Genomic DNA, 26,039 nt, shown 5'->3' with positions numbered 1-26,039 from the left:
CATTCTTCTCTCTCAGTTATCCTGCTTTGCATTCTTTCTAGAGTATTTTTAAGTTTAGTTATTGTGTTGCTCATTACTGTTTGTTCTTTAGTTCTAGCTCCTTATTAAACATTTCTTTCATTTGCTCCATCTGTGTCTCAATACTATTTCTGAAATCTTGGATCATCTTTACTGTCATTATTCTGAATTCTTTTTCAGGTAGACTGCCTATCTTGTCTTCATTTGCCTGGTCTGGTAGGTTTTACCTTGTTCCTTCATCAGCTGTATCTTTCTCTGTTTTCTCATTTTGCTTAACCTACAGTGTTTGGGGTCTTCTTTCATCAGGCTGCAGGGTCGTAGTTCTTCTTAACTCTGTTGTCTGTCCCCAGTGGGGATGTTGGTCCAGTGGGTTGTGTAGGCTTCTTGGTGGTGGGGACTGGTGCCTGTGTTCTTTTGTGTGGAACTGGATCTTATCTTTCTGATGTGCAAGGCCATGTCTGTTCATGTGTTTGGACGTGTCTGTGAGCTTAGTCTGACTATAGGCAGTCTGTCTGCTAATGGGTGGGGCTATGTTCCTCTCTTGCTAATTGTTTGGTTTGAGGTATCCAGCACTGGAGCTTGCTGGCCTTTGTTTGGAGTTGGATCTTAGTGTTGAGAATGAGACCTCTGGGAGAGCACTTGCTGATTAATATTCCATGGGGTCGGGAGCTCTATGGTGGTCCAAAGTCCTGGACTCAGCTCTGCTGCCTCAGAGGTCCAGGTCCGACCCCTGGCAGGGGTACCAAGACCCTTGAAGCTGCACAGCATGGAGAAAAAGGAGGTAGAAGGAGAGAAAAGAAAAAAAAGAAAGGACAGACAAATCTCCAAGACAGGTGGTAAAAGCAACACTAAGCAGTCAAAAGCACACAAGGAGATGTACACACTCACAATTGCAAAAAGAGGAAAAAAAGAGAAAAAAAGAGAAAAAAAAGAGAACACAATGAGAGAGAGAGAGAGAGAGAGAGAGAAAAAACAAAGGGAGTAATCAAACCAATAAACAAACCCACATACAAATATATACAGAAAAGACTAAAGTAACAAATACATAAATCCAGGAACAAGTCAAACATACCAGGAAGTCCTCCGATACTTCTAGGTAGGTCTCTGCACCTGCTGTGGGGAGGACTGTGGAGGGCTCAGACTGTGATCTGGTATTAGTCCTGCATGTATTTGCCCCCACGGTCCACAGTTGTCCCCTAAATCTACAGCCTCTATTGTAGAAACACTTTTGTATTCAGGTGATCCACAGATGCAGAGTCTATCAAGCCTATTGTGGGTATTAAATCTGCTCCTCTTGCCACTGTTTCCCTTTCTCTTCTTTGGTCCTACAGTTCTTGGGGATCAGTTTTGGTTTTGGTCCCTTCTTTGCATGTGGGCTGCTCTCAGGAGTTGCTTCCCAGCCCAGGCAAGAGGGGGCGAAAGAAGGTGATTGGGCTCACTTGCAAATTCAGGCTGGGTGGAGGGAGGGATATGGCAGTCTAATTGAAACTTGTGGGAGTGCTTGCAGCAGCAGAGGTCAGTGTGAGCCTGAGGTGTGCCATGCATTCTCCCAAGGAATTTGGTTCTGAACGCATTGGTGGGCTGCACCTGCTGCCAGGAGGGTTTGGCCAATGAGCTGCCTTACACACAGGACCCATGGTAGCTGCCACGGCAGGCTTTGTGTTTAGATTTAGCAGCTGCGGGTAGCAGGTGGTGCTTGCGGAGGCGCTGCTCTGCAGCCTGTGAGTTCACGGAGCAGCAAGCTCCTCTGGAGCACCCCGAAACAAAGGTCTCCTGCCTCTCCATCAGTCCTGGGCTTTTCCCCAAACTCCCTCCCAGCTAACTGTGGTGCACTTGCCCTCCCAGGCTGTTTGTATGCAGCCAGCCACAGTTCTCTCCCTGGTGTCTGTTCTCCGAAGCTCAAGTCTGGGTGCCCAGCCCCGACCTGCCGCTTTGTGTGGGCCAACTAGCTTCTCTGCTGGGGAGTGCTGTTTGGATCTTCCATGTGGGAATCTTTCTGCTCTGCCCTCCGCACACCTCTTGTTGTTCTCTCCTCCAGGGTCTCCGAAGCTCCCTGTGTCTGTCCCTGCCAGTGAGGGGGCTTCCTAGTGTGTGAAAGCTTTGCCCCCTTCACAGCTCCCTCCCAGAGGGGCACGTCTCCTTGGGATTCCTTTGTCTCTTTTTTTCCCTTTTTCTTTTGCACTAACCAGTCACATGGGGATTTTCTTGCCTTTTTGGAGTTCTGAGATCCCCTTCAAGTGTTAGGAAGGTGTTCTGTAGGAGCTTTTCCACAAGTAAATGTATTTTTGATGTATTTGTGGGGAGGAAAGTTATCTCCATGTCTTACTCCTCTGCCATCTTCCTGGCCCACTAATGATAAATTTTAGGTATTCCAACATGCATTTCTTGAACATTAAAGGAAATCTGATTATGAGACAGGAATGTTTCAAATAAACCAAGAGCAGGAACAATACTGTGCCTCAGGAAGGACCTGATCCTGGAATTAGAAAGCTCTCAGAAACCAATTTTAGTTTCATCTGGCAGTTCTATGTCTCATCACTGCTTCTTTCTTTGCAAACTATCATTGCTTTCCTAGTCACATGGTAGAAAATATAGCTGCCCATAGCTAAGGAGATTTTGTGTTATGGGTCAGCCACTTAGAAAGTCAAATCCTTTATGAGTCCCAATTCCAAAGAGGGTCAGGAGCATGTCGCCACCCCAGATAGAAAGCACTGTGGCCAGAGGAGCAGAGTTATGCAGGAGATGCATGGCCATGAGCCAGGTGTTATTAGGTGCTACAGATGAAAGGATGAATAGGAGGGCAACTGCGCTCAAGTAGCTCACTAACTACGAGATAGAAGCAAAATCAGAAAACTTGGATTCCTATGATATAAGGGGTTATGAACAGTTCTTGCGGGTGGGGCACAGATGAAAAAGTAACTTTGCCACGTGGAGTTGCCAAAGTGTTAGCAGTTGAAGTAACATTAGAGCTGGGTTTAAAAGGCAGAAAAGAATGGTCAGGGGAAAAGGGGTGTGGTTGTAGCAGAGAGAGGCCAGGAAATTCCAGAAAAAGAAATGGCATATGCAAGGGGCCGGAGACTTTGAAGATACCGAGAAATTCAAAATGTCTGAAAAATGGAGTGTGAGGTGGGGAGGGAGGTAGAATGATAGATGAAGCCAAAGAGGAACATTTTGGTTTTCTGAGGGTGTGGTTTCATATGCTATGCTGAAGAGGTCAGACTATATTTAATATGGAAAGGATTTTAAGGAGAGAAATGACAAGATCTGGGCTTTTATCTGTTTTTTTTTTTTTTTATGTTAAACTCTACCGCTAGTAGAGCAGGCAGATACAGCTCATTACAATGAGAAAGAATATAATCTTACTACCAGTAAATCACAAACATGTTTTAGTGCATACTGAATTAGGAGGAACAATCCAAGCTTTTCTAACTGTACAACCTTGGGCAAGTTGTTTTATCTTTGTGCTTTAGTTTCCTCATCAAGTTTCTCTTCTGTAAAATGGAGAATGATAATGGTACCCACAGGTTGTCTTCAGGTTAAAAATGTTAATAGAACCCAATCCAAAAATGGGCAGAAGACCTAAACAGACGTTTCTCCAAAGAAGACATGCAGATTGCCAACAAACACATGAAAAGATGCTCAACATCACCAATCATTAGAGAAATGCAAGTCAAAGCCACAATGAGGTATCACCTCATACCTGTCAGAATGGCCATCATCAAAAAATCTCGAAACAATAAATGCTGGAGAGGCTGTGGAGAAAAGGGAACCCTCCTGCACTGTTGGTAGGAATGTAAGTTGATACAGCCACTATGGAAAACAGTATAAAGATTCCTTAAAAAACTGAAAATAGAACTACCATATGACCCAGCAATCCCACTACTTGGCATATACTCGGAGAAAACCATAATTCAAAAAGATACATGTACCACAATGTTCATTGCAGGATTCTTTACAATAGTCAGGACGTGGAAGCAACCTAAGTGTCCATCAACAGATGAATAGATAAAGAAGATGTGGCACATATATATAATGGAATATTAGCAATAAAAAGGAATGAAATTGAGCTATTTGTAGTAAGGTGGATGGATCCAGAGTCTGTCACACAGAGTGAAGTAAATCAGAAAGAGAAAAACAAATACTGTATGCTAACATATATATATATATATGTATGTGTATATATATATATATACAATCTAGAAAAATGGTACTGATGAAGGCAGGGTAGAAATAGAGATGGAGACGTAGAGAATAGACTTGAGGACACCAGGGGGAGGGGAAGCTGGGATGTAGTGAGAGAGTTGCATTGACATATACACACTATCAAATGTAAAATACATGGCTCGTGGGAAGCTACTACAGAGCACAGGGAGATCAGCTTTGATGCTTTGTGAAGACCTAAAGGGGTGGGATAGGGAGGTTGGGAGGGAGGCTCAAGAGGGAGGGGATATGGGGATATACGCATACATGTGGCTGATTCATTTTGTTGTACAGCAGAAACTGACATAGTACTGTAAAGCAATTATACTCCAATAAAGATAAAAAAAAAAAAGACACGTGTACCACAATGTTCATTGCAGCACTGTTTACAATAGTCAGGACATGGAAGCAATCTGAATGTCCATTGACAGATGAATGGATAAAGATGTGGCACATATATACAATGGAATATTACTCAGCCATAGAAAGGAATGAAATTTGAGTTATTTGTAGTGCAATGGATGGATCTGTCATACAGAGTGAAGTAAGTCAGAAAGAGAAAAACAAATACCATATGCTAACACATATATATATGGAATCTAGAAAAATGGTACTGATGAACCTAGTGGCAGGAATAAAAATGCAGACATAGAGAATGGACCTGAGGACACAGGGGAGAAGGGGAGGCTAGGCCATAGTGAGAGAGTAGCACTGACATATATATACTATCAAATGTAAAATGATAGCTAGTGGGAAGCTGCTGCATAGCACAGGGACATCATCTCAGTGCTTTATGATGACCTAAAGGAGTGGGATAGGGATGGTGGGAGGGAGGCTCTAGAGGGAGTGGATCTGGGAATATATATATATATATATATATACATACATATATACACATATATATATATATATATATGATTCACTGTTATACAGCAGAAACAAACACAACATTGTAAAGCAGTTATACTCTAATAAAGATGTATAAAAAAGTTACTAAATCCCCCACCAAAAAAAAAATAGTGCCTAGTACATAGTAGGCACTACTCCTGTTATCTGTCATTTCCATCAGTAGCTCTATTTGGATAAAAACAACTGGCATGATCTCCACTCATGAGTAGCCTTTTAAAAAAATTGAAGTATAGTTGATTTACAATACTATGTTAGTTTCAGGTTTACTACATGTTGAGTATTTTTACAGATTATACTCCATTTAAAGTCATTACAAAATAACGGCTATATTTCCCTGTGCCACACAACATATCCTTGTTGCCTATCTATTTTGTATTGTTACATAGTAGTTTGTGTCTTCTAACACAATATTCCTATCTTGCCCCTCCCCCCATCCCTTTCCCCACTGGTGACCACGATTTTGTTTTCTTTATTTGTAAGCCTGTTTCTCTTTCATTGTATACGTTCATTTCTTTCTCTGTCTGACCTATTTTGCTAAGCATAATATCCTTTAGGTCCATTCATGTTGTTACAAATGGCACAATTTCATTCTTTTTTTTAATGGTTGAGTAATATTTCATTGTGTATATATATACCACATCTTCTTTATCCATTCATCTGTTGATGGACACTTAGGTTGGCTATTGTAAGTAATGCTGCTATGAACATTGGGATGCATGCATCTTTTTGAATTATTGTTTTCATTTTCTTTAGATATATCCAGCCGTGGAATTGCTGGATCACATGGTAGTTCTATTTTTAGTTTTTGGAGGACTCTCCATACTGTTTTCCATAGTGGCTGCACCAATTTACACTCCTTCTAACAATGTACTGGAGTTTGATTTTCTCCACATTCTCACCAACAATCCTTATTTGTAGACTTTTTGATGATAGTAATTTTTGACTGATGTGAAATGATATGTCGTTGCTTTGATTTGCATGTCTCTGATGATTAGCAATGAGCATTTTTTTTCGTGTGCCTGTTGGCCATTTGTATATCCTCCTCGGAAAAATATCTATTCAGGTCGTCTGCCCATTTTTAAGTTGGGTTATTTTTTTGAAACTTGAGTTTTATGACCTGTTTATGTATTTTGGATATTAACCTCTTGTCAGTCATATTATTTGCAAATATTTTTGCAATAATTCAGTAGGTTTTCATTTTATTAATGATTTCCTTTGATGTGCAGAAGCTTTTTCATTTGATGTCTCATTTGTTTGCTTTTGTTTTTCTTGCCTGAGAAAATAGATCCAATGAAAGATTGCTAAAACTTATGTCAAAGGGTGCATTGCCTATGTTGTCTTCTAAGAGTTTTACATTTTCATGCCTTACATTTAAGTCTTTAATCCATTTGTAGTTTATTTTTGTATATGGTGTGAGAAAGCAGTCCAGTTTTCCCAACATAATTTATCAGAGGTTCTGTTCCCCTTTGTATATTCTTGCTTTGTTTGTTGTAGATTAATTGACCATATAAGTATGGATTTACTTCTGGGCTCTCTATTCTGTTCCATCAATCTATGTGTCTGTTTTTATGCCAGTACCATGCTGTTTTGATTACAGTAGCTTTGTAATATAGTTTGAAATTGGGGCGTGTGATACCTCCAGCTTTGTTCTTCTTTCTCAAGATTGTCTTGACTATTTGGGGGTTTTTTGTGTTTCCATACAAATTTTTGTATTATTTGCTCTGCTTGTGTGAAAAATGCTATTGGTGGTTTGAAAGGGATAGCACCTAGAGGGTATTATGCTACATAAAATAACAAGGCAGGCAGGAAATACAAAAAGTTTTATTTCACTTATATGTGGAATCTAAAGAACAAAACAAATGAACAAGCATAACAGAAATAGACTTATCGATACAGAGAAAAAAACAGGTGGTTGCCAGAAAGGAGGAGTGTGGGGAGGATGAGTGAAATCAGTGAGGAAGATGAAGAGGTACAAATTTCCAGTCACAAAATAAATGACTCATGGGGATGAGATGTACAGCATGGGGAATATAGTCAATATTGTAATAACTTTGTATGGTGACAGATGGTAACTAGACTTATTGTGGTGATCATTTTGTAATGTATAGAAATATCTAATCATATGTTGTGTACCTGAAGCTAACATAGTGTTGAATGTCAATTATACTTCAATTACAAAATAATAAAAATAAGTGAAAATAAGAGAAAAATGCTATGTTGGTAAGATAAAGAAGAGTAATAGTATCTAATATATATTAGAATGTGAACAGAAAACTAAGAGCTAGTATTTCATCTTCTCAAGCTCTACAAATCCTCTGCTGAATTGATATAGTCTTGTGATTTTTTTCCACATCAAAAATTTAAATAGGATAACTAATTCACTAATGCTTCTAGAGTAGAAAGTGTCCATCTCTAAGGAACATTTCTTTTAGAGGTCAATGTCTCATTGACAGGGAGAAGATTTACACATGCAAATCCTACTAACATTAACAAGTGTTACCAGCATAATTCCCCCCATAGTGATAAGCAAAAAGACCCTCCAGTCTACTTGGATTCAAGTTCTAATGATTACCTGTCAAATGGTCCTAAGAGTCATCATCACCAGAAAGAGCAGAGGTGGCAAGTTGTATGGGAAGGGCATCTCATTGCAGCCTCACAGCTAAACTACGTTAATAGAAAGAAAAGTGGCCTTCAAAGTGTGACCTGGGTGTTAAGTGTTAAACCTCTTGTGTTTTTTAAAAGCCATCATTACAGAAGAGAATTCAAACATATCAAAGCACTTGTTTAAAGACAAAGCATGAATACTCTATGAGCTCCAAAGTGCTTGAAGGATAACACAACTACTTGTTTAAAAATTCAATTAACTTTATCTTTCTTAAACTTGACTTATTAATAATCTCACAGATAAACTGCCAGTTTTGAAATACTGATACTATCTTTTGAATATGTCCTTCCTAGAAAGCTTTAGAAACTATTTGGAATGGACAGGAAATGACACTCTGCTTTCATTATTTGATTCAAGAAAAAAAATCATAGTTTAATGAATGATTTCTGCATGAAAAGAACATCAGAAGTTTCTTATCTGTTGCAAGTAAGCTGTTGGGGACTCAACCACCACAAAGAAAAACATTTCAGGTTCTCATTCACCAAGTAAATAAGAAAAACATTTCAGATTCTCATACACTAAGTGAGATGTGAAAACAGTTTGCAGGTAATGTATTGTAAAGCCATATCCCATGCCTCAGAACACTGATTTCAAACAGAATGAGATCTGATGCTGGCATCTAGAATAGTTTGCTAAGTAATCTTACCCATGTATCATCTGATTGCCTTTTTCACAAACCTGACACAGCTGGCAGATGCCTAGAAATAAAACCAAGTACACAGCTGGACAATTAACTAAGAGTTTAAATAATAGACTGATATCAACAAATAAATCAGTTCCAAGACAATCTTTAATTTCTTGGCATATATACAAAATTTTAATTTTAAAAAGGATACCATGCCTGAAAGGCATTAAAAACAGACTTTATTTCCTCTGAAAACCTACTGTTACAGTGTGCAAATTATGAATAATCATATATTCATGCTTTTTGAAATGCATATAAGAAAATCAATCAAGAGTTGAGAGAGAAATTATCCAACACCAATAGCAGTAAATAACTTGTTTGTAAGAAAATTGCTTTGAAGGAACTCTGCTATTTAGCAATCAAATTTCAAGAAATATTTTTGAGGTTTTTAGGACTTTAGACAAAGGGCTGCCTTCTCCGGAACTATAGCTGTGACAGAGGTTAATCATTAACATGGCCATTATTTTAGACAAAGGGTTGCCAATCTCAAAAACTACTATTCTAGAAGTTAACCATTAACCTGACTGTTTTTCTATGAGCAGCTAAATATCATAGGAGATGGGGAAATTATAACTCAGTTTTTCTACAGAAAAATATGTTTATTTTATATGTATATATGTATGTTTTTCTGGGCAGGCAAACCAACTAGACAAAAATACAGTAGCAACATAGGGTTTGTAATTCATTTTCATATTGATCACTAAACTGAATGGTATAATCATTTTGGGTTAATAAGAAGCATGCATAACATAAGCATTTAAACACGAATAAAAATTCTTTGATAATAGCAATTTTCAAAATTTAAAATTAGGTACTGAAATTTGTGCATCACATACAGCATCCATATTTTATTCATATAACTTTAGGCTTACGGTTTTACAAAACTGAAAGGTTTTCCTTTAAAGCTATGAAAACAAATATTTGCAGTAATTACGATAGCTGAAAAGAATGCTCTTATAATAATTTCTATTACATTCTGAGGCAACAGGAAATATCTAAAGTTCTCTAACACAAGGTTTTTAACAGTTGTGTATTATCTTAATCATCACTAATCATATTCAGGAGCTTTTAAACATTTCAACAGTATTTAATAATCTGGAAGACAAATTCTGATGCTGGCTAATGGATGAAATAGGGTACAGTATGGACTGGGCCATGAGGCCACAGAATCTCTCTTTCATTGTTCTAGAGAGCTGTAGTAAAGTTATCAGAATTTTTCTAGTCTGGGTCTACCCTGATTGGCTGTTTACATAAGTGTGCATGCTACATCAAGAGGCCTTAACTCTAAGAGTATAACAAAGTAGAATATCTTAATTGGTGCAGTTTACTGCAATTGTATTCAGACAATACTTTCACACAGTGGAACATTTTATATTGCTGGTACTGCGGGGCAGGGCCAATACCTGGTGCTTATAGGTATATATTGTGCATTTAGCGCATGCCATAGTTGGGTTTCAGGAAATATGATTTAAGATAGATCTGAATCCATATAACAAAGTAGGTTATAATGTGATTCTATTGTCCCTGATTTGTATAACGTTATAAAAGGGGAAGAGAGGGATATAGGGGATTAAAGAGATAGGGGAGAGGCTGTGCAATGGGGAGAGGGGTTAGGAGTAGCCTGAGAGGATGGGAAGATTTTCCTCTGGATTCAGCTGTATCTGTAGGGAGGTTAAAAGGTGAAGCAAGAGCTACATTCCTTGATTCTTTCCATTTCTCATGAATCTGTGACCTGACAGAGCTGCCTTTCCTTAAGATCTTCTCTGAAATCTGGAGAGGTCAGAGTCTCACTGTAGCTGAAGTATGTTCGCCGCAGCTGAAGTATGTAAGAACTATGTGCTTTCTACTGTAGCCATGGCTCTCTCTGAGCAGCATTATAGGCCAGGCTAAATGACAATACACTTTTAAGGTATTTATTTATTGAGATAAATTAAGTCCAAACTATTGCTCAAAAAAGGTAAACCATTAAAGCTTGGCATTTGGAAAGATTTTAATATAGACACTCTCACTGTAACTAGATTTGCTGCCTATGTACAGCCCTTATATATATATTTTTTTACTTTTATTTTTTTGGGGGTACACCAAGTTCAATCATCTGTTTTTATACACATATCCCCAAGCCCTTATATTTTTATGTGAAGTGCACATTAGGGTTTACCAATTGTCATATTCCATTTAGAGTCCTTGGTGGTTTCAGGTTTACCTACCAGAAAAGGAACATGAAGAGTTTATAGACTGTTTTCCTTATTAAGATTCAAAACCACAATTCCACACGTTACTATGTTTACTTTTCTATTAGACTATAAAATACTAATTTAGGAAACATTTTTATTTTAAAAGCTTTATGTAATAAAACACTATGAACTATTGTGTCAGGGGAGGTGGCAGCAAACAATCATTTGCTTCATGAGATCTTTGATATTCACCCCCAAATCAATGAGAAAATTCTGAAACTTTTATTTCATAAAAACCATTCTAAGGATGGCACTGCATTTTATCGTCAAAATCATTATCATACAGCAGACATACGGAGAAACTGAGGCCCAGAAGTTAAATAATTTGCCTAATATCATCAGTAGCATAGCTAGGACTAAATGAAGTCTGTAGACAATTAGGCTAGTGCTCGAGATACTTGACTAGATAGAATTTCCAAATATCAATGAGCCTATTCAAATCTTTCCTACTGAGCCTTCCTAGTGTGTTCAGGATTCACATACAAATATCACTATTAACATTTTAAAAAAGTGAATAATGTATTCATGACTTGCTGATAAAAATGTCTGTTTTAATATTAGCACTTTCAATACTCAAGATAGAAAACAAAACAAACCTCTATTTCAAACATAGGCTCCTGCCTGGATTATGACACTTTAGTTTTTCTCAACTATATTTATGCAGGCTTTTATCAGTTGTGCCATGATGGTCATACCCATAAAGAAAATATAACTCAAATAATCAAAGGAAATATGTAAGCTGATTCTGAAGATATGGCTTTCAAACAAAGATTCAAAGTGGCAAGCAAAAACTGTCCTAATACCATAGAATTATTAAGAATACATTGGATCACTTTTATAAACATAGCTATATTTCTGGGAATCAACTCATTTATAATTTTTATCTGCTAATTCCACAGGTTTGGTATCTTAAAGCAGGCAAGTCAATGTGCTTTACAAGTGTAATGTGGTCTTGGAATGTCCTCTTTAAGGAAAATCCCCCTTTGGATTTCTATCACCTGTTTCTTTTGGTAATTCTGCATGTCAACTGACTGTTGCTTTGTAACATTTTTCAAACAGTTCTTCCATCAAGAAGACTCTGAGGCAAGGAGGATTTTCCAAAGTGTGGTATCCAGTTTGGTGTATACTTGTTACTCAGAGGGCTCCTCTGGGTTTCTCAGATTTGCGCTTTCCCTGGGAGTCTCTGAGTGGGCCACTGGTACAGCACTGGATACTGAAGCCTCTGGTTGTAAACTATCCCCATCAAGGATAATGTCTTCAGGATTTGGTGGGGGTGGACAGAAGTCTTCGTTGGGGCAGATTTGTTGGAAAAGTGCTTCAGCCTGGCCAGGGAAGAAAGGGCACAATAGTTTTTGAACATTAACTTAAAATGCGCCTTTCTGGAACTATTAAAAAAAATGAAGTATCACCCTTAAAATTTTCTTTAAGTTATAGAACTTTACACAGCACACATGACCTTCTAAAATCTGCTTTCAGAACTCCATGACTTTCCTCCCTCTAATTCCATACATTCATTCAGGTCCACCCTTCAAGTATATCAGTACTTGCTAAGACTCTTTATGAAGTGCTCAGATAGTGGAGATTTTAAGGTCATTCACTGTAGATGTTAACAGAAATACAATTTCTCTGAATATTTTTCATGTAATTTCCTAACAGAGCCTATTTGTGCTATTTGTACAGTCTAATTTAACATATACCAATTTTAACAAGTTGTTCAAATCAAGAAAACTCTTCATTGTTTGCTCAACTATTTGCTTTTCTTATTTTCTTCCCCCTGTGCTCTGAGGAGTATAGCACAGTGTCCAAGACAATGCATTGACTCTGAATAAGTAACCATGCCCAAATGCTGGCTTTGCCACTTAGCAGCGATGTGATCTGGGGAATGCTTACTCAGCTTCTGCTCCTTGCTCTCCTTGTCTATAGAAAGGCAGAGAGTAAGCCTCTCTATGTGGTAACTGTAATCACTGTTGTTAATAATAATATAAATTAAAATGTTGAGATTTAAGCTGAGCTTAGTCTGGCAGGGTGAGACAATAATAAAGTAAATGTGATCTTAATTAACAACAACAAATACACACACACACATACAAGAAAGTAAATGTGGCAAGTAGCATTGTTATTCTATTCTAAACACATTCCTACTTTTATTTAGATGAAAACAGTTCTTTATTAGATAAGTGTCCCTGCCAGGCTGGGGAGCTTCCTACTGGTAAAAGAAAGTCATTAAAGGGTTTTAAGATACATGCTTGTTTTGTTTTAAAGGTTACAATGTCTGTCTATACCACTTCAATTCTTCTTCCCAACATACATACAAGGTCATCCATTAGGCCAGGAGTTGACAATTATGGCGCACATGCCAGATCCAGTCTGCTGCCTGTTTTCATAAATAAAGTTTTATTGGAACACAGTCACTCTCATTCATTTATCTATGGTCTATGGTTGCTTTTGTACTTCCAACGGTGCAGTCCAGTAGTTGCAAAATACATTATATGGGCTGCAAAATCAAAATTATTTGCCACCTGGCCATCTCTAGTTGGTAGACTCCTACATCAGGTGAATAAAACTAGTATCTTTGGGACAGGGTGAAAGGGTAGTTAAGCAGAAACTTTTGAACTTTAATGTGGAGTTGAAAGAAGGGACAGGGAGAGAAAAACTGCTTCTTTCCCTCTTAAGTATAGTTCAAGCATGTATTTTTAGACATGCCATTTTATTATGGATATTTTGAAATTAAATATTTGAGATTCCTGGGATCTTACCATATACATCTTTGCTGGAGACATTTAGTCCCTAGAAGCAGGAGGACTGAGGTCAGACAGAGCCTCTGCCTCACACTTCAGTCCCTCTAATGGTCATTCTGCCTTTTATCTCTACCTTGCTTGCCTGTAGAAGTTCTCCTTCCCCTTTACTCTCTGCATGCAATCACTCACTAAATCCTATCAATTTTCTCTCTTAGTTCTTGACTCCACCTGTTCCTTCCCTAGAGACATAGCCCAGACATGCATCATCTTCTCCTCGGACAACTGCAACATCTCAGAACTGGACTGGTCACTTTGCTTCTAGAGTTGCCCTGTGTAATCCATCTTTATGCTGCCCTCAGAGGGGTCAATGCAAAGTGAAATTCTGTTTATGCCACTTTCTGGCTTAAAGCTCTTCTAACAGGATAAAAATCCAAGATACTTATGGCAAACTCCCTCCAGGCCTATCTTCTCTGGTCTCATCATTTTCTTCATCCCATCTCTGCCTCTCAGACTTTTTGCTACACTATTACCTGTTTATTGGTACTTTCTTAAACATACCATGATGTTTACATCCTGGGCTGGTGCAAATGGTATAACACTTGGAATGTTTCAATTTGATTGCCTTCTATTTGGATGAAGAATTACTATTCATCTTTTATATTCTTCTCTGTAAGGTTCTCTGACTCCTAGATAGAACTCATGGCTCCTCTATATTACTTTTATACTTTCGATATCATTCTCTTATTGCGTATACCTCACTGCAATGTCATTTGTTTACATCTTTTTCTCCTTTACCAGACAGTGATTCAACCAGGGATGACTGGGTTTTAGTTAACTCTGAATCCTTAGTGCCAGGCATGGAGTAGAATCTCTCTCTCTCCAGTCCCTGTGGCTGGATCTCACTCAATCTGTTTCTGTATATCCCTGTCATGAACAATGTGTGTTCTAAGACTGCCAACCAATTGCAGGCTGCCACGCTGCCCTTATTTGTACTACCTGCTTGTGGCAATCCCACCTTCAGCCCATCTGCCATTGGCCCTCTCTGATGCCAATTTCCTACAGCCAGACTCCAGCCTTTCCCAAGTCTCTCCTGTTTCCAACTGCTGGAACCTTTTAGGGTCAACTGCCACTTTCTGGAAGGTCTATCTAATGCTTCTGGGTGACCTTCATTTCATTTGCCAACTAAGCCCCAGTTCTGAGAGTTGTCACAAAGAGGTTGGTTCAGAGTACTTAATTGTCAACTTTTAATCTTCCTTGCTCTTTTAAAGCCAGAAGTTAGCTTAAAGGGTAAAGACTTTCATGTGGTTAAAATAATTAAAAAGGGCTAATTACATTGCGACTTTGTTTCCTTATATTGGGAAGTACATAGAGGACAAGTTGAGTTATTTAGATATTCCTATGTTTCTTTAACATACATCTACACAAAACAAATAAATATTTTGTCAATCTAGCAGTTTAATGTATTTAGAATGTACCTGCATTAACAAGATGAAAGCAGCATAGTACACTAGATGAGTGTATAAGCACTGGGGTACAACAGACTTGAGGTTAAATCTTAGATAAAAAATTTACCAGCTATGTGATCTCTAGGCAATTTATTTAGCCCCTTTGGGCCTTAGTTTCCTCATCTGTAAGATGGGGATGCCACAGATACTTACCTCATAGGGTTGTTGTGAGAACCAAATAAGATAATATATATGAGATGATTAGGACAACGCCTGGCATATAGAAAATGCTCAGTGAATGGAAGCTTCAGAAAATATGACACCTAAAATTGCCCTCTCCCTCAATGGCTTGAGAAAGTGAATGCTACTGTAGTATGTGAGCAATGTGACAGTTCCTACGACCTATAAAGCTGGTCTTCAACTTACAAATTACATACCAAAAGTCATAAGCAAGTTGCTGATCTGTCCACACAAACAACATTCTAAATGGTGGTTAGACTGCCAGTCCAGTCCACATCAGCCAATTTAACCCATTTCATACCTTAAGTATAATACAGAGTACAGTACTATTCAACTATTCTTGTTCCCAAGGCAGTGGCAGCTCCTAGGCAATGGGAACTCTTGAAGGAGTGAGCTATTACTGTCTTGGGAGTATAGATCAGTAGGGACTATAGACCAGTCCATTCATCAGTATCTGTGGGTAACTGAAACACTTCCTGTATTAAGAAATATCTATGCCTGGTTCAGAAAAAACCTGAAGTAACATAAACTAAAAAAACTAGCAAGTCACAGAAAGAATCACATAATAGGGAATGTTTTGGTATGCTCCTGCACACAACTTTAACTTGTGAGTATTAAACAGAGATTACTTTATATTTTTAATATGTTTTCGAATCATAAATAGCTTCATATGAACACAAGGGAGACAGGTCTCTTACTCAATGCCTATACATTTACAAATAAAAAGAGCAGATGTAAACATGCCAACTAGTAAAATGAAGCATTTTACTTGTTAAAAAAAAAAACAAAAAAGAAAAAAGAAATCTGCAGGTGCTTATGTTTCCTACACAGGCAAAGCTTAGGTGATGTTCTGAGGGCTTTTATAGGCAATTTGGAAAACAGAACTCATCAATTAGTGTTTGGGATGAACACAGCATGATACACTGGAATTAGAACACAGTTTATCTGAATAAACTGGCTATTTTTAAATGTTATTATTGATGCCCTATAAAGTAGGCATTATAACATCTCTCCCAAAACTGATGTGAGGTTAAAAGCTATATAACAAATATAAACCTAATTATAATTAACAGCATATAATAATTAGCACCCAAGCTAGCATTATTACTGTTTTCTTTTGTTATAACACTGTACTCAAGTTTATCTTCGTGGGAAGCAAATTATCTCATGATAAAATTATCCTTTAATTACAATCTTTTAGCTTGCAGTTTAGATCACATTAGCACTTCTATACTAAGTCCTTATTTAAGGCCTTCCATTTTGGTTAAAAAAAAACATTAAAGTTCACTCAGGAATAAAGTTACCTGGCTGATAACTTGCTGGTAATTTCTGCTTGGAAAAAAAATGGGAACATCAAAGCAAAAATGACTTGGCCATTTTAAGCCATAAATGTAGATACTGAACTATCGTGAGTTCCTAATAAACTAACAGAATAAATGATGGATGAGATGACTTCCTGTTTTTGTTTGTTATCAGTGACTAAATATGATTATTCTGGATCACCAATTAGACTTCGAAAATGAGAAACAAAGAATCTGGCAAAAAACTGTAAATGTATAGGTCATGGCCTTGCTGCTACACCTAAAAATTAGATTAAAGGCTCAAAGAGGCCATTTGCTCCTATAAGATCCCTGCCACTAGTGGGAATGAAACTTCCATCTGTGCTCTTAGAACTGTTAAATTATCCATTTATTGATTCAACAGAGAGATGCACCAACTATATTGGTGAAAAGTTTAGACTTAAGCCTCAAAAAAATAGTATTTTCTGCTCTTCTCTTCTTGTCAAGTGCAAAAAAGTGTATTCGTATGTGCATATGAATTTTCAGCTTAGTAGAATCATAATTCACTTTTGGCATCTTGTGTCACCTGCCCTGTACCTCTTCATAGCCCTGCCCAGGGGTGTTGTCACAAAATTCCACCTTGATTTAACATACTCCTCAGCAGCTATTATAGTAGCTTTGGGACACGAGCTTGTGTCAAAACATTAAAGGAGGGCTTCCCTGGTGGCACAGTGGTTAAGAATATGCCTACCAATGCAGGGGACACAGGTTCACTCTGTCATCCAGGAAGATCCCACATGCCGCAAACCAACTAAGCCCGTATGCCACAACTACTGAGCCTGCACTCTAGAGCCCGCGAGCCACAACTACTGAGCCCACGTGCCACAACTACTGAAGCCAACGTGCCTAGAGCCCATGCTCTAGAAGAGAAGCCACTGCAATGAGAAGCCTATGCACCGTGACAGAGTAGCCCTCGCTTGTCACAACTAGAGAAAGCCCGTGCGCAGCAACAAAGACCCAACACAACCAAAAATGAAATAAATAAATTTATAAAAAAAAATTAAAGGAATCATGTTAATTGTGAAAAACTATATATTCTATTCTATGATAAGAATGTGCCTTAAGGGACTTCCCTGATGGTGTACTGGTTAAGAATCTGCCTGCCAATGCAGGGGACATGGGTTCGAGCCCTCATCTGGGAAGATCCCACATGCCGTGGAGCAACTAAGCCCATGTGCCACAACTACTGAGCCTGTGCTCTAGAGCTGGCAGGCCACAACTACTGAGCCCACGTGCCACAACTAGTGAAGCCTGAGCTCCTAGAGTCTGTGCTCCACAACAAGAGAAGCCACCACAATGAGAAGCCCATGCACCAGAAAGAAGAGTAGCCTCTGCTCGCCACAACTAGGGAAAGCCTGTGCACAGCAACAAAGACCCAATGCACCCCAAAATAATAATAATATAATTTAAAAAAGAGAACATGCCTTAAAAATATGCCATTTTAAAAATACATTTTGTATGCCTTACTAGTTACACTCCTTTTGAAATGACTGAGGTTTACAGAGGAAAAATGTTTGTGTATTTCAAAACACACTGATAGGCCACCAGTTAAATTAGAAGCAATATTTCTTTAGAATATTTGCAGTATAAATTCATTTTTCTGAATATGTATTTCTAACATCTATCCTTATTCCCATAATGGAACTCATAAACAATCTCTTGTAGTTCATCATTATATTCAAGAATGTAAAAACATTTGATACTATATTTAAAGTATATTTAAAATGGCTTTGTTGCTCACAGAGAAAAAGTTTAGGAGCAAATTGCAGAGATGGTATTAAATGAGAGAAATGTTGTTTTAGTCTCTTTTCCCACTTTCTAGAGGAAAAAACAATTCACTTTCCCTACCATACCAGCTTCTTAACATAAAACCAAGAAACACCAACAGCCTTACCTGTTTGACTGCATTATCATTTCCTAAAGCACAGTCTGGGCCAGAGCAGACATAAACGTTGGATGGTAAATCATTGTAAGAGTTCCTGCTGACATCTGAAGAATCTCTCATATTGAAGTAAAGAGCCCACAGAACTCTTGGCTTTTCATCTTCTTCATTTTCTAAATGTAGACATAAATTTTATTTACATCTAAAGCACAACATGCCTCTCAATTACTACAACATGTAGCCAATTACTAACAAAGCTATGACTATATATTGTAGTAAATCAGAGGTTTGTATGTAAACAATAGTAAATCTGTATCCACAGACTCTAACACATGTGGTATGATATTTTAAACAATGATGGTTTTTCAACCTGAGACAAGTTAGATTTTTAAAATTATTTTGATTATTAGTAAGTTACTTAGATTCAACTCTAATCATGTTCCCTTGGATTTCTCTTATTTCTCATCACCAAGTATCAAAGTGCTTATGATCACATTCATCTTTAAATTATGCCACTGAAGTGAGAAGTTAACATAAATTGATTTTCTTGTTTCACATGGACAAACCAACTTAAAAAATTATAGTAATTCAATACTATATACAGGATTATGAGATGACCAGAAAAGAGAAATCTATAAAGACAGGAAGTAGGGGAATTCCCCGGCCATCCAGTGGTTAGGACTCAGTGCTTTCACTGCCAAGGCCCAGGTTCAGTCCTTGGTTGGGGAACTAAGATCCCACAAGCTGCATGGTGTGCCTGCCCGCCCCCCTCAAAAAAAGACAGGAAGTAGATTACGGTTACCTAGGGCTGCAGGGGAATTGAGGGTAAGTGCAGGTTAACGGCTACTGGGTATGGGGTTCCTTTCTGGAGTTATGGAAATATTCTAAAACTGACTGTGGTGATGTTTGAACAATGCATTAAAAAACAATGGAAAAAAAACAATGGATTTTACTCTTTAAATGGGTGAATTGTATGGTATGTGACTCTCAATAAAGCTATTATTAAAAAATAGTACATACAGGATTAAAACCTGGATATCCTAACTAACACTCTGTCCTACCAGATTACAAAAGTAATGCCAACCAACCAACAAAACTATGGTTATGAGACTGTAAGTTGTTTTCAGTATATATTCTCTCATTTACAGCAAGCATCTATTTATGGGTGTTAGGTATCAGGCTAGGAGCTGGGGATACAAGGATGAAGTAGACTCAGTCCTTATTCTCTTGCTTTTTCATGTTCCCTAATACAGGGCGTAGCACCCAACAGATGCTCAATGGATAATTTCTGAAACAATTTTAATTCTGTTTTCAGGTATAATCAAAGTATGATGTGCTTATTAAAAGATCCAGCCTTAATAATCTCAATACCCAAAGCCTATTCCTTCTATCTTAATAATTATTTCTATGCCTCTCTTCTTTAGAAATGTTATAATTACATTTTCTTTGGTTGAAACCACAAAATATTGCTGTTAATATATTTATTGATTACAGTGTTTTCTTAGCCTGAATCTGAAGAAAAATTCAAATTCTGTACAATAATAATGGATGTATATGACAATTGCCCAAGACCATGAGGCACCTTGTGAATCATAAAGAAAATTCTAAAGGTAAAATTATCTAATTAATTAACTCTTATTGTTAAATTTATAATCAGTGTAGAAAAGTTAGCTAATTGCAGTATTCAGTTAAAAGGAATGTCCCATTCCCCAGTTCAGGACAAAAAGGTTTCTATCACACTTAATTTAAAATATCTCCACTACAAGAATACCAAATATGTTCTTTTTCTAGTTCATCCTGAATAATCCATAATTTTTAATGTGATAGGATAAAGAAACTCTGGATGAAGTGATCCTTTAAGATGCCCCTTTCTAATGCTAAAATCTATGAGTCTAAGGTATCACTAACTTCATGAAAAGCACACAATAGGTGGCAAAACCTACTTAGTGACAAAATAAAGGAATATAAGAGACTCACATTTCACAGCTAAAACCATATGGCTCTTAGTAAATTTACTGTTGAGTTTAGTTTCACCAAAACTTACATGAAGAAAATTAAACATACTGCCTATCACTTGTAATAGGAGCACTGTAGAAAAATGGGCTAAGGTCTAGTAGTCCTTTAATATTGCTCATTCCATTTCTAAGCATATACTAAAAGAGCTTATCTTACATTTTATGAAAGTTCCAGCTCAGAGGAAGGCTTTTACTCAATACAAGTTGGGGAAAATGAATAATTCAATTGATTATAGGAAAGAAATTTCATAGAGGTTGAAGCTTTGAAAAGAAACCAAAAGCAAGATGAAAAGTTGACATAGGCTGAAGATAAATGCTCTAGATACAAGGGAGTTATAGGGCTTTGACCTTAAAACCCTCAAAGAAACATAATTGCTTCATCTTTCTTTGAGGCCAGCTGGAAGGCAGAGAGATAGCTGGAAAAATAACATGCAATTGTGCAATGCACAATTGTCAAAAAATATTAAAGCTGTCGAGGTTTGGCTAGGAATACATCACTTGGCCAGAAATAGAACTGGTTTTCTGTAATAGCTCATTTCATTCAATTAGATCATGCAAAGGACTAAACAAGTAATAGATAATTTAGAATAAAATCTTGGGCAAATTAAACTGGGACAAGTGCAGAATAAAATAGGCCAAAGAAAATCAATAATGGCACACCAAATAAAAGCAACAAACAGTCTATAGCTGGATGCCATGTTTAGGGAGAGAGTGAACTATTTTATCAACATAGCACAGTAGCAAGAGACCAACAAAGTAGGAGACTGCCACAGCTGCGACCTAGACTGGACACAACAAATACAGAAAGGAATTAAGATAAGACATTTTACTTCTCAGCCCAGTAACTACTTAACACCCTCACCAGACACCTTTTTCAAAATAACACCTATAAGGGGTATTCCTGTTTTTAGGCAGTGCTGCTTTTTTGAAATAGGAACTGAATGAGATGGAATGAGATAACTCCACATGCTGTGCCCAATGGAGGGAAAAAGAGAAACAAGATGGTGCAGTGATGATATTACATTAAAGACATTTGAAGATATTGTACTAATGAAGTTCTTACTTCAATCTATATGGAAAAATCTTAATTTCCTTGGTAAAATAAGAAATCACTTAGGAAAGTTCTACCAGTGCTTTGAAGGATATTATGGAATCTGGAAGAATTAGTGCACATATGAATGGTGAGCAATCACCTCATTTTCTCACCTGCAGAATCAGGTTTATTAAGCATAAAATATCTGAAATTTCCTTGGACTGTGAAGTAGAGAAGAGTTTAGAGATCTTTGATGTTCTTAAAGGAGTCTGGGAATTAGGGCTCTTGGAAGTATTAGCACAACTGCATCTTAAGACAGAGCATATGTCAAGGGCTCCAGTTGATACCTTAAACATGAACAAGTAAGAAAGAGAGGGAATAGAAGGAATATCTTCATAAGGCTATTGGATTTCTCAGAAACAAAGGCAAAGAAGTACTGTGTTTGAGAAGAAAACATTATCTTTTAATACAATAAATAAACTTCATTGCAAAGTGACTACGCTGACTTTAACAAAAGCTCATGAAGCACAGCACTACACAGAACACAGAACTCGAATAAAAAGAAAATAAGCTTAAGTAATGTTATTCCTCTGGCACACATTTTAAAACAAAATATTTATAAAGCTTTAAAGTATAAGGTTTCATATTGTCAAATAATTAAAACATAATAGTAAAAGCCATCAGTATGTGAAAATAGGGGCTCTTGCTACAGAGAAGAATGTGCTTTAATGTATTAAAAGTTCATATTGCTCATAAACTTCCTGCTTCCTCATTTAGGCAGGAAAATGAATTGAGTTCTCTTCTCCAGGTGACTTTGCCTCTTTGACCTGCCATGGCCCAGTGCTCACTTTATCTGGTGATTCATTTTCAATAACTCCAACAGTATTTGTTCTGACATTTTAATTAAAATATGACCACTACCTCATCCTGATGATAAAAAGGCCTATGTGTCAGTGAAAACTAGCTTTTCAGTGCCTCAGTGCACCTGAGGACCCCTCTGAGCACACAGTTCTTACTAAAGAATGTCAGTCAGGTTCCAAACAATACCTCATTTCAAAATGGGATCACACTAACCATTAAGATTAATGTTTAAAAATGTAAAATAACTAGAGGGTGCTAAGTAATGAACATGTAATTTCCCCAACTTGATTTTTAAAACAGAAAATTAAACGCATTTAAAAAGTGAAGAGTAATGAAGTGTATTATTTGGGACCACCAACACAATGAAATTACAACAAAAAATTATGAAAAAATTCAGAAATAAAGATGGAATTCAGAGTTTTTATAATCAAGGTAACCAAAGCCAAAGATAAAACTATGATGCCATATTACATTTAGGAATATTATTGTGTACCATAACTCTGCAATCAAATTTTTAACAATAATACAAACATTTACATGAGATTTTCCAATAAAAAAGTAAATATGAAACAAATTAAATTCCAAACTAAAGTGAAGTAAACTTTCATATTGCAGGATTTGATTCAGGCATCTCAAAAAGAAATTAATTATATCGATATTAGCTCCTGAGAATGGAGCAGTTTGTTTTCCTATGTAAATGTAAATGCCTCTTTATGTACTATCTTTGCAAAGAAAATAAACAAGACACACAAGAGACGAACTAAAAGGAAATACAATAGGTAGGAGTAAATAAATGGTTGCCTGAACAAACATAAGATCCAAAGCAAATGAAGATGTATGAATCAATGAGGAAACTGTCCAGGATTCAAGTGGATATGCAAATCCTATAATGAAAATCACCATCTCTTCATATAAATGAATAAAATCCATTAAGTTATGTTTTGATCACTTACACACAGAATTTACTACAATTTGCTCCATTCACAGATACAGGAGCTACCCTATGATGTGGGGAGAAAAGTTTAAAAATTCGTGGTTGAAGAGCATTTTTCCACCATGAGTAAGTAGCAAAGTGGCATATATATTTTGAAAGCTAAATATTTATCACATCACTAGCATGTTATGCATTAAAAGACGATTATCGGTTAGGAAGGATTCCTAAATTTGCCAATTAAGAGTTTAACTTTCAGTTGAACCAAGGTTTTTTTTTTCATAAATGAAGATAACTTTTTCTGATAAAGGAATATATGCTCTGCATACAGCATCTATAAAGTAAAGAAAATTAAAAGGAAAAAGTAAACCATTATTCATAATCCCACCAAAATTGAGAGATTTCCTGACAGTCTTTTTTCCTATTCATGTGAGTATGTATACATATAAATGTATATTTTTGCACTTTATATACGTTGTGTGTGAGATGTATCTTTTTCCTTTATCATTATAAATATTTCCCCATTTTTCGGAAGAGAATGTGCTCAATCATCCTAGTAAAACATATAAGCATTGGTGCTGAATATATCACATTTCAGTTCAAGTTGCAGAAACCTTCATGAGATCTCTAAGAGGAGTAAGGTGGTCACGTTACCTTTCCATCATGAATCACTGATTATTGTTCTTACCTATCTCCATTTCGGTATATGGAGTAAATAGTTTCTGCACAACTGGTTCTAAATCTTCTCTTGCTGTTTTAGAAGATGTACAAGTCAAATGAACCAAATCTGTTTTAAAAAAAAAAATATTTTGAGTTCCTGCTTATTACAAATTTCACTGTGTACTCATGTTCAAGGCACTAAGCTGGTGCCATGGGGAATAGAGCCAAGCAAGTCATGGCTCCTGCCTTCAAGAAGTTTGTAATAGTGATGGGGGACATGTAAAAACCATAACAATATTTATGTGTAACTAAATAGCGAAAATATATGTTAACTAATGACTAAGAGGGAGAACATTAAAACTCAAGAGGAAGTACCAGTTGATGGTTTTGTAAAATCAGCAGAGTAAAAAAGCTTAGGAAACCATTTATTCATAGAAAGAGCTTAAGCTATCCTTATAACATTCCCAACGAGGGTGAATAAAGGATTGCTAAGCAAAATATTGTATAAAAAGACTAAAAGTGGACTATTTATTTACATAGAGAACACATTTCATATTCTTCACACAGAAAAACACATTTATACAAACTTTGCCGGTAAGTTAAAAACAAATCATCTATTCATTATAGGGTTCTCTAAGAAAGCTTCTGGGAGAACACTGTTAGCTTAGTTTGAATCATACATATACTTAAAAGTCCATAATTTGGCACAAGTCAAAACAGTCTGTAATATTTTCAGGATTTCCAAATCACTTTGTTTTGCATTTACAGATTCATGGGGTCCAGACCTCAGAGAATGTCTGGGTTAGAGAATATCATGTACAAAAAAAGTCCTTCACAGAAGTGAAATACTGTAGCCTAAGGCACTTAGAATTCCTAAAGACCTACATACAAAGGGTAAAGGAAAGACAAAAGGTTCTACATACTGAAAGGAAGAACTAAGGGGATCCCTAAATAGTAATAATTCTTGTGGTTTTGGAAAGGGCTTAGAGTAGAACAGAATAATGGCAGAAAGTATACATATTAGAGAAAAGTATAAGAACTGAGACATTCCTACTCCTAAAACACCAGTAGAGAAGTACATATACTTCTTTTCTAAAAGTTTATTTTAGGGTAGTAGACTTTTTTAAACCCCAGGAAGATGGTTCAGAATTTATCATGGAAGCACAACATGAGAATTGAATTCACCTTATTAAAATTCATTCCACATTCAACTACTCTAAATATATATCTAAGCATAAAGGGACTCAATAACCATGTGAGCTAAAATAAAATCATGTAGTATTATTTTCCAGATGCACCAAAGAAAGTGATATTCTAAGAAAGTTCCCTTCTTATGTATGGACTAATAAATATCTACCTTATTTAAGCAATGTTTTTTGTGAATATAACAATGATTCCCATTGGTTCTGGAAAATTGAAGGATATATGGTACTAATTATTTCAAAAGGTATAATAACCTTCACAACAAAATTACTCCTAATGAACTTAAAATTTTTAAATGCCATATAACTTTGGTGGGGAAGGAATTTAAAGTCCCTAGATAAATGCTGAATTAAACAGAGTGTATAATTACACAGGCAGAAATCTCTGAGTAACATGAGAGAAATTGTCCTGTCTCTCATATCCCACAGTCTCACAAAATACCAACGTTCCTGTCAAAGTTCTCAATTTTCCAGTTCTTTTCTATTCAATTAATGTGTACCGGGGGAAAAGCAGATGAACATGAATATAAATAAAACAGTAAACTTTGAAAAATATCTTAATGGTAAACTACTAGTTCTGTAAATCAGGGTATTTAAAAGAAATACACCAGAGTAACTATATCCTTATGTTTCCTAACAATGTAACAGAGTTCAGTTCATGGAATGCAAGCAAAAATTTCTAGTAATAAAGTCAGATTATCATCTTGTACTTAGTAAGTTTTATTACAATTCTTAGAAGGAAAAAATTAAAGACATCCATAACTTGAATTCTAATGTCTGTACCTTGATTCTCCTTAGATGCTACATTAATTGATTTACAAATCCAAAGTATGAACAATTATTTTTCCTTCATGCTTCTTATTACCTGCTTTTCCTGTTATCTATGTCACTTCCTTCAATAGGTTACTCTGAATTTATTGCTTCTTTTCAAATCAGAGGGTGACTATTATGTTTTTAATTCAAATTACTTTCAAAAGTGAT

At 36.6% G+C, this 26,039-nt stretch overlaps 1 protein-coding gene across 4 annotated transcripts in view; it reads right to left on the bottom strand.

The window, feature by feature from the left end:
- Positions 1-26,039, bottom strand: part of CHM (CHM Rab escort protein) — a 244,442-nt gene that overhangs the window by 22,922 nt on the left and 195,481 nt on the right. For 2 of the 4 annotated variants that reach the window (XM_057718478.1, XM_057718479.1), the window contains exons 13-15: positions 23,885-23,983; positions 18,369-18,529; positions 8,306-12,033 (exon numbers count right to left, since the gene is read on the bottom strand). In XM_057718478.1, the coding sequence (XP_057574461.1) occupies positions 11,842-12,033; positions 18,369-18,529; positions 23,885-23,983 (452 nt within the window). In that variant the 3' untranslated portion in view covers positions 8,306-11,841. Of the gene's footprint in view, positions 1-8,305; positions 12,034-18,368; positions 18,530-23,884; positions 23,984-26,039 lie in introns of those variants that run through there. The other 2 variants (XM_057718480.1, XM_057718481.1) reach the window with 2 other exon arrangements.

Source organism: Hippopotamus amphibius, chromosome X (assembly GCF_030028045.1).
Source record: "Hippopotamus amphibius kiboko isolate mHipAmp2 chromosome X, mHipAmp2.hap2, whole genome shotgun sequence".
NCBI lineage: Eukaryota > Metazoa > Chordata > Mammalia > Artiodactyla > Hippopotamidae > Hippopotamus > Hippopotamus amphibius.
This window is presented reverse-complemented; position numbering and strand designations above follow the sequence as displayed.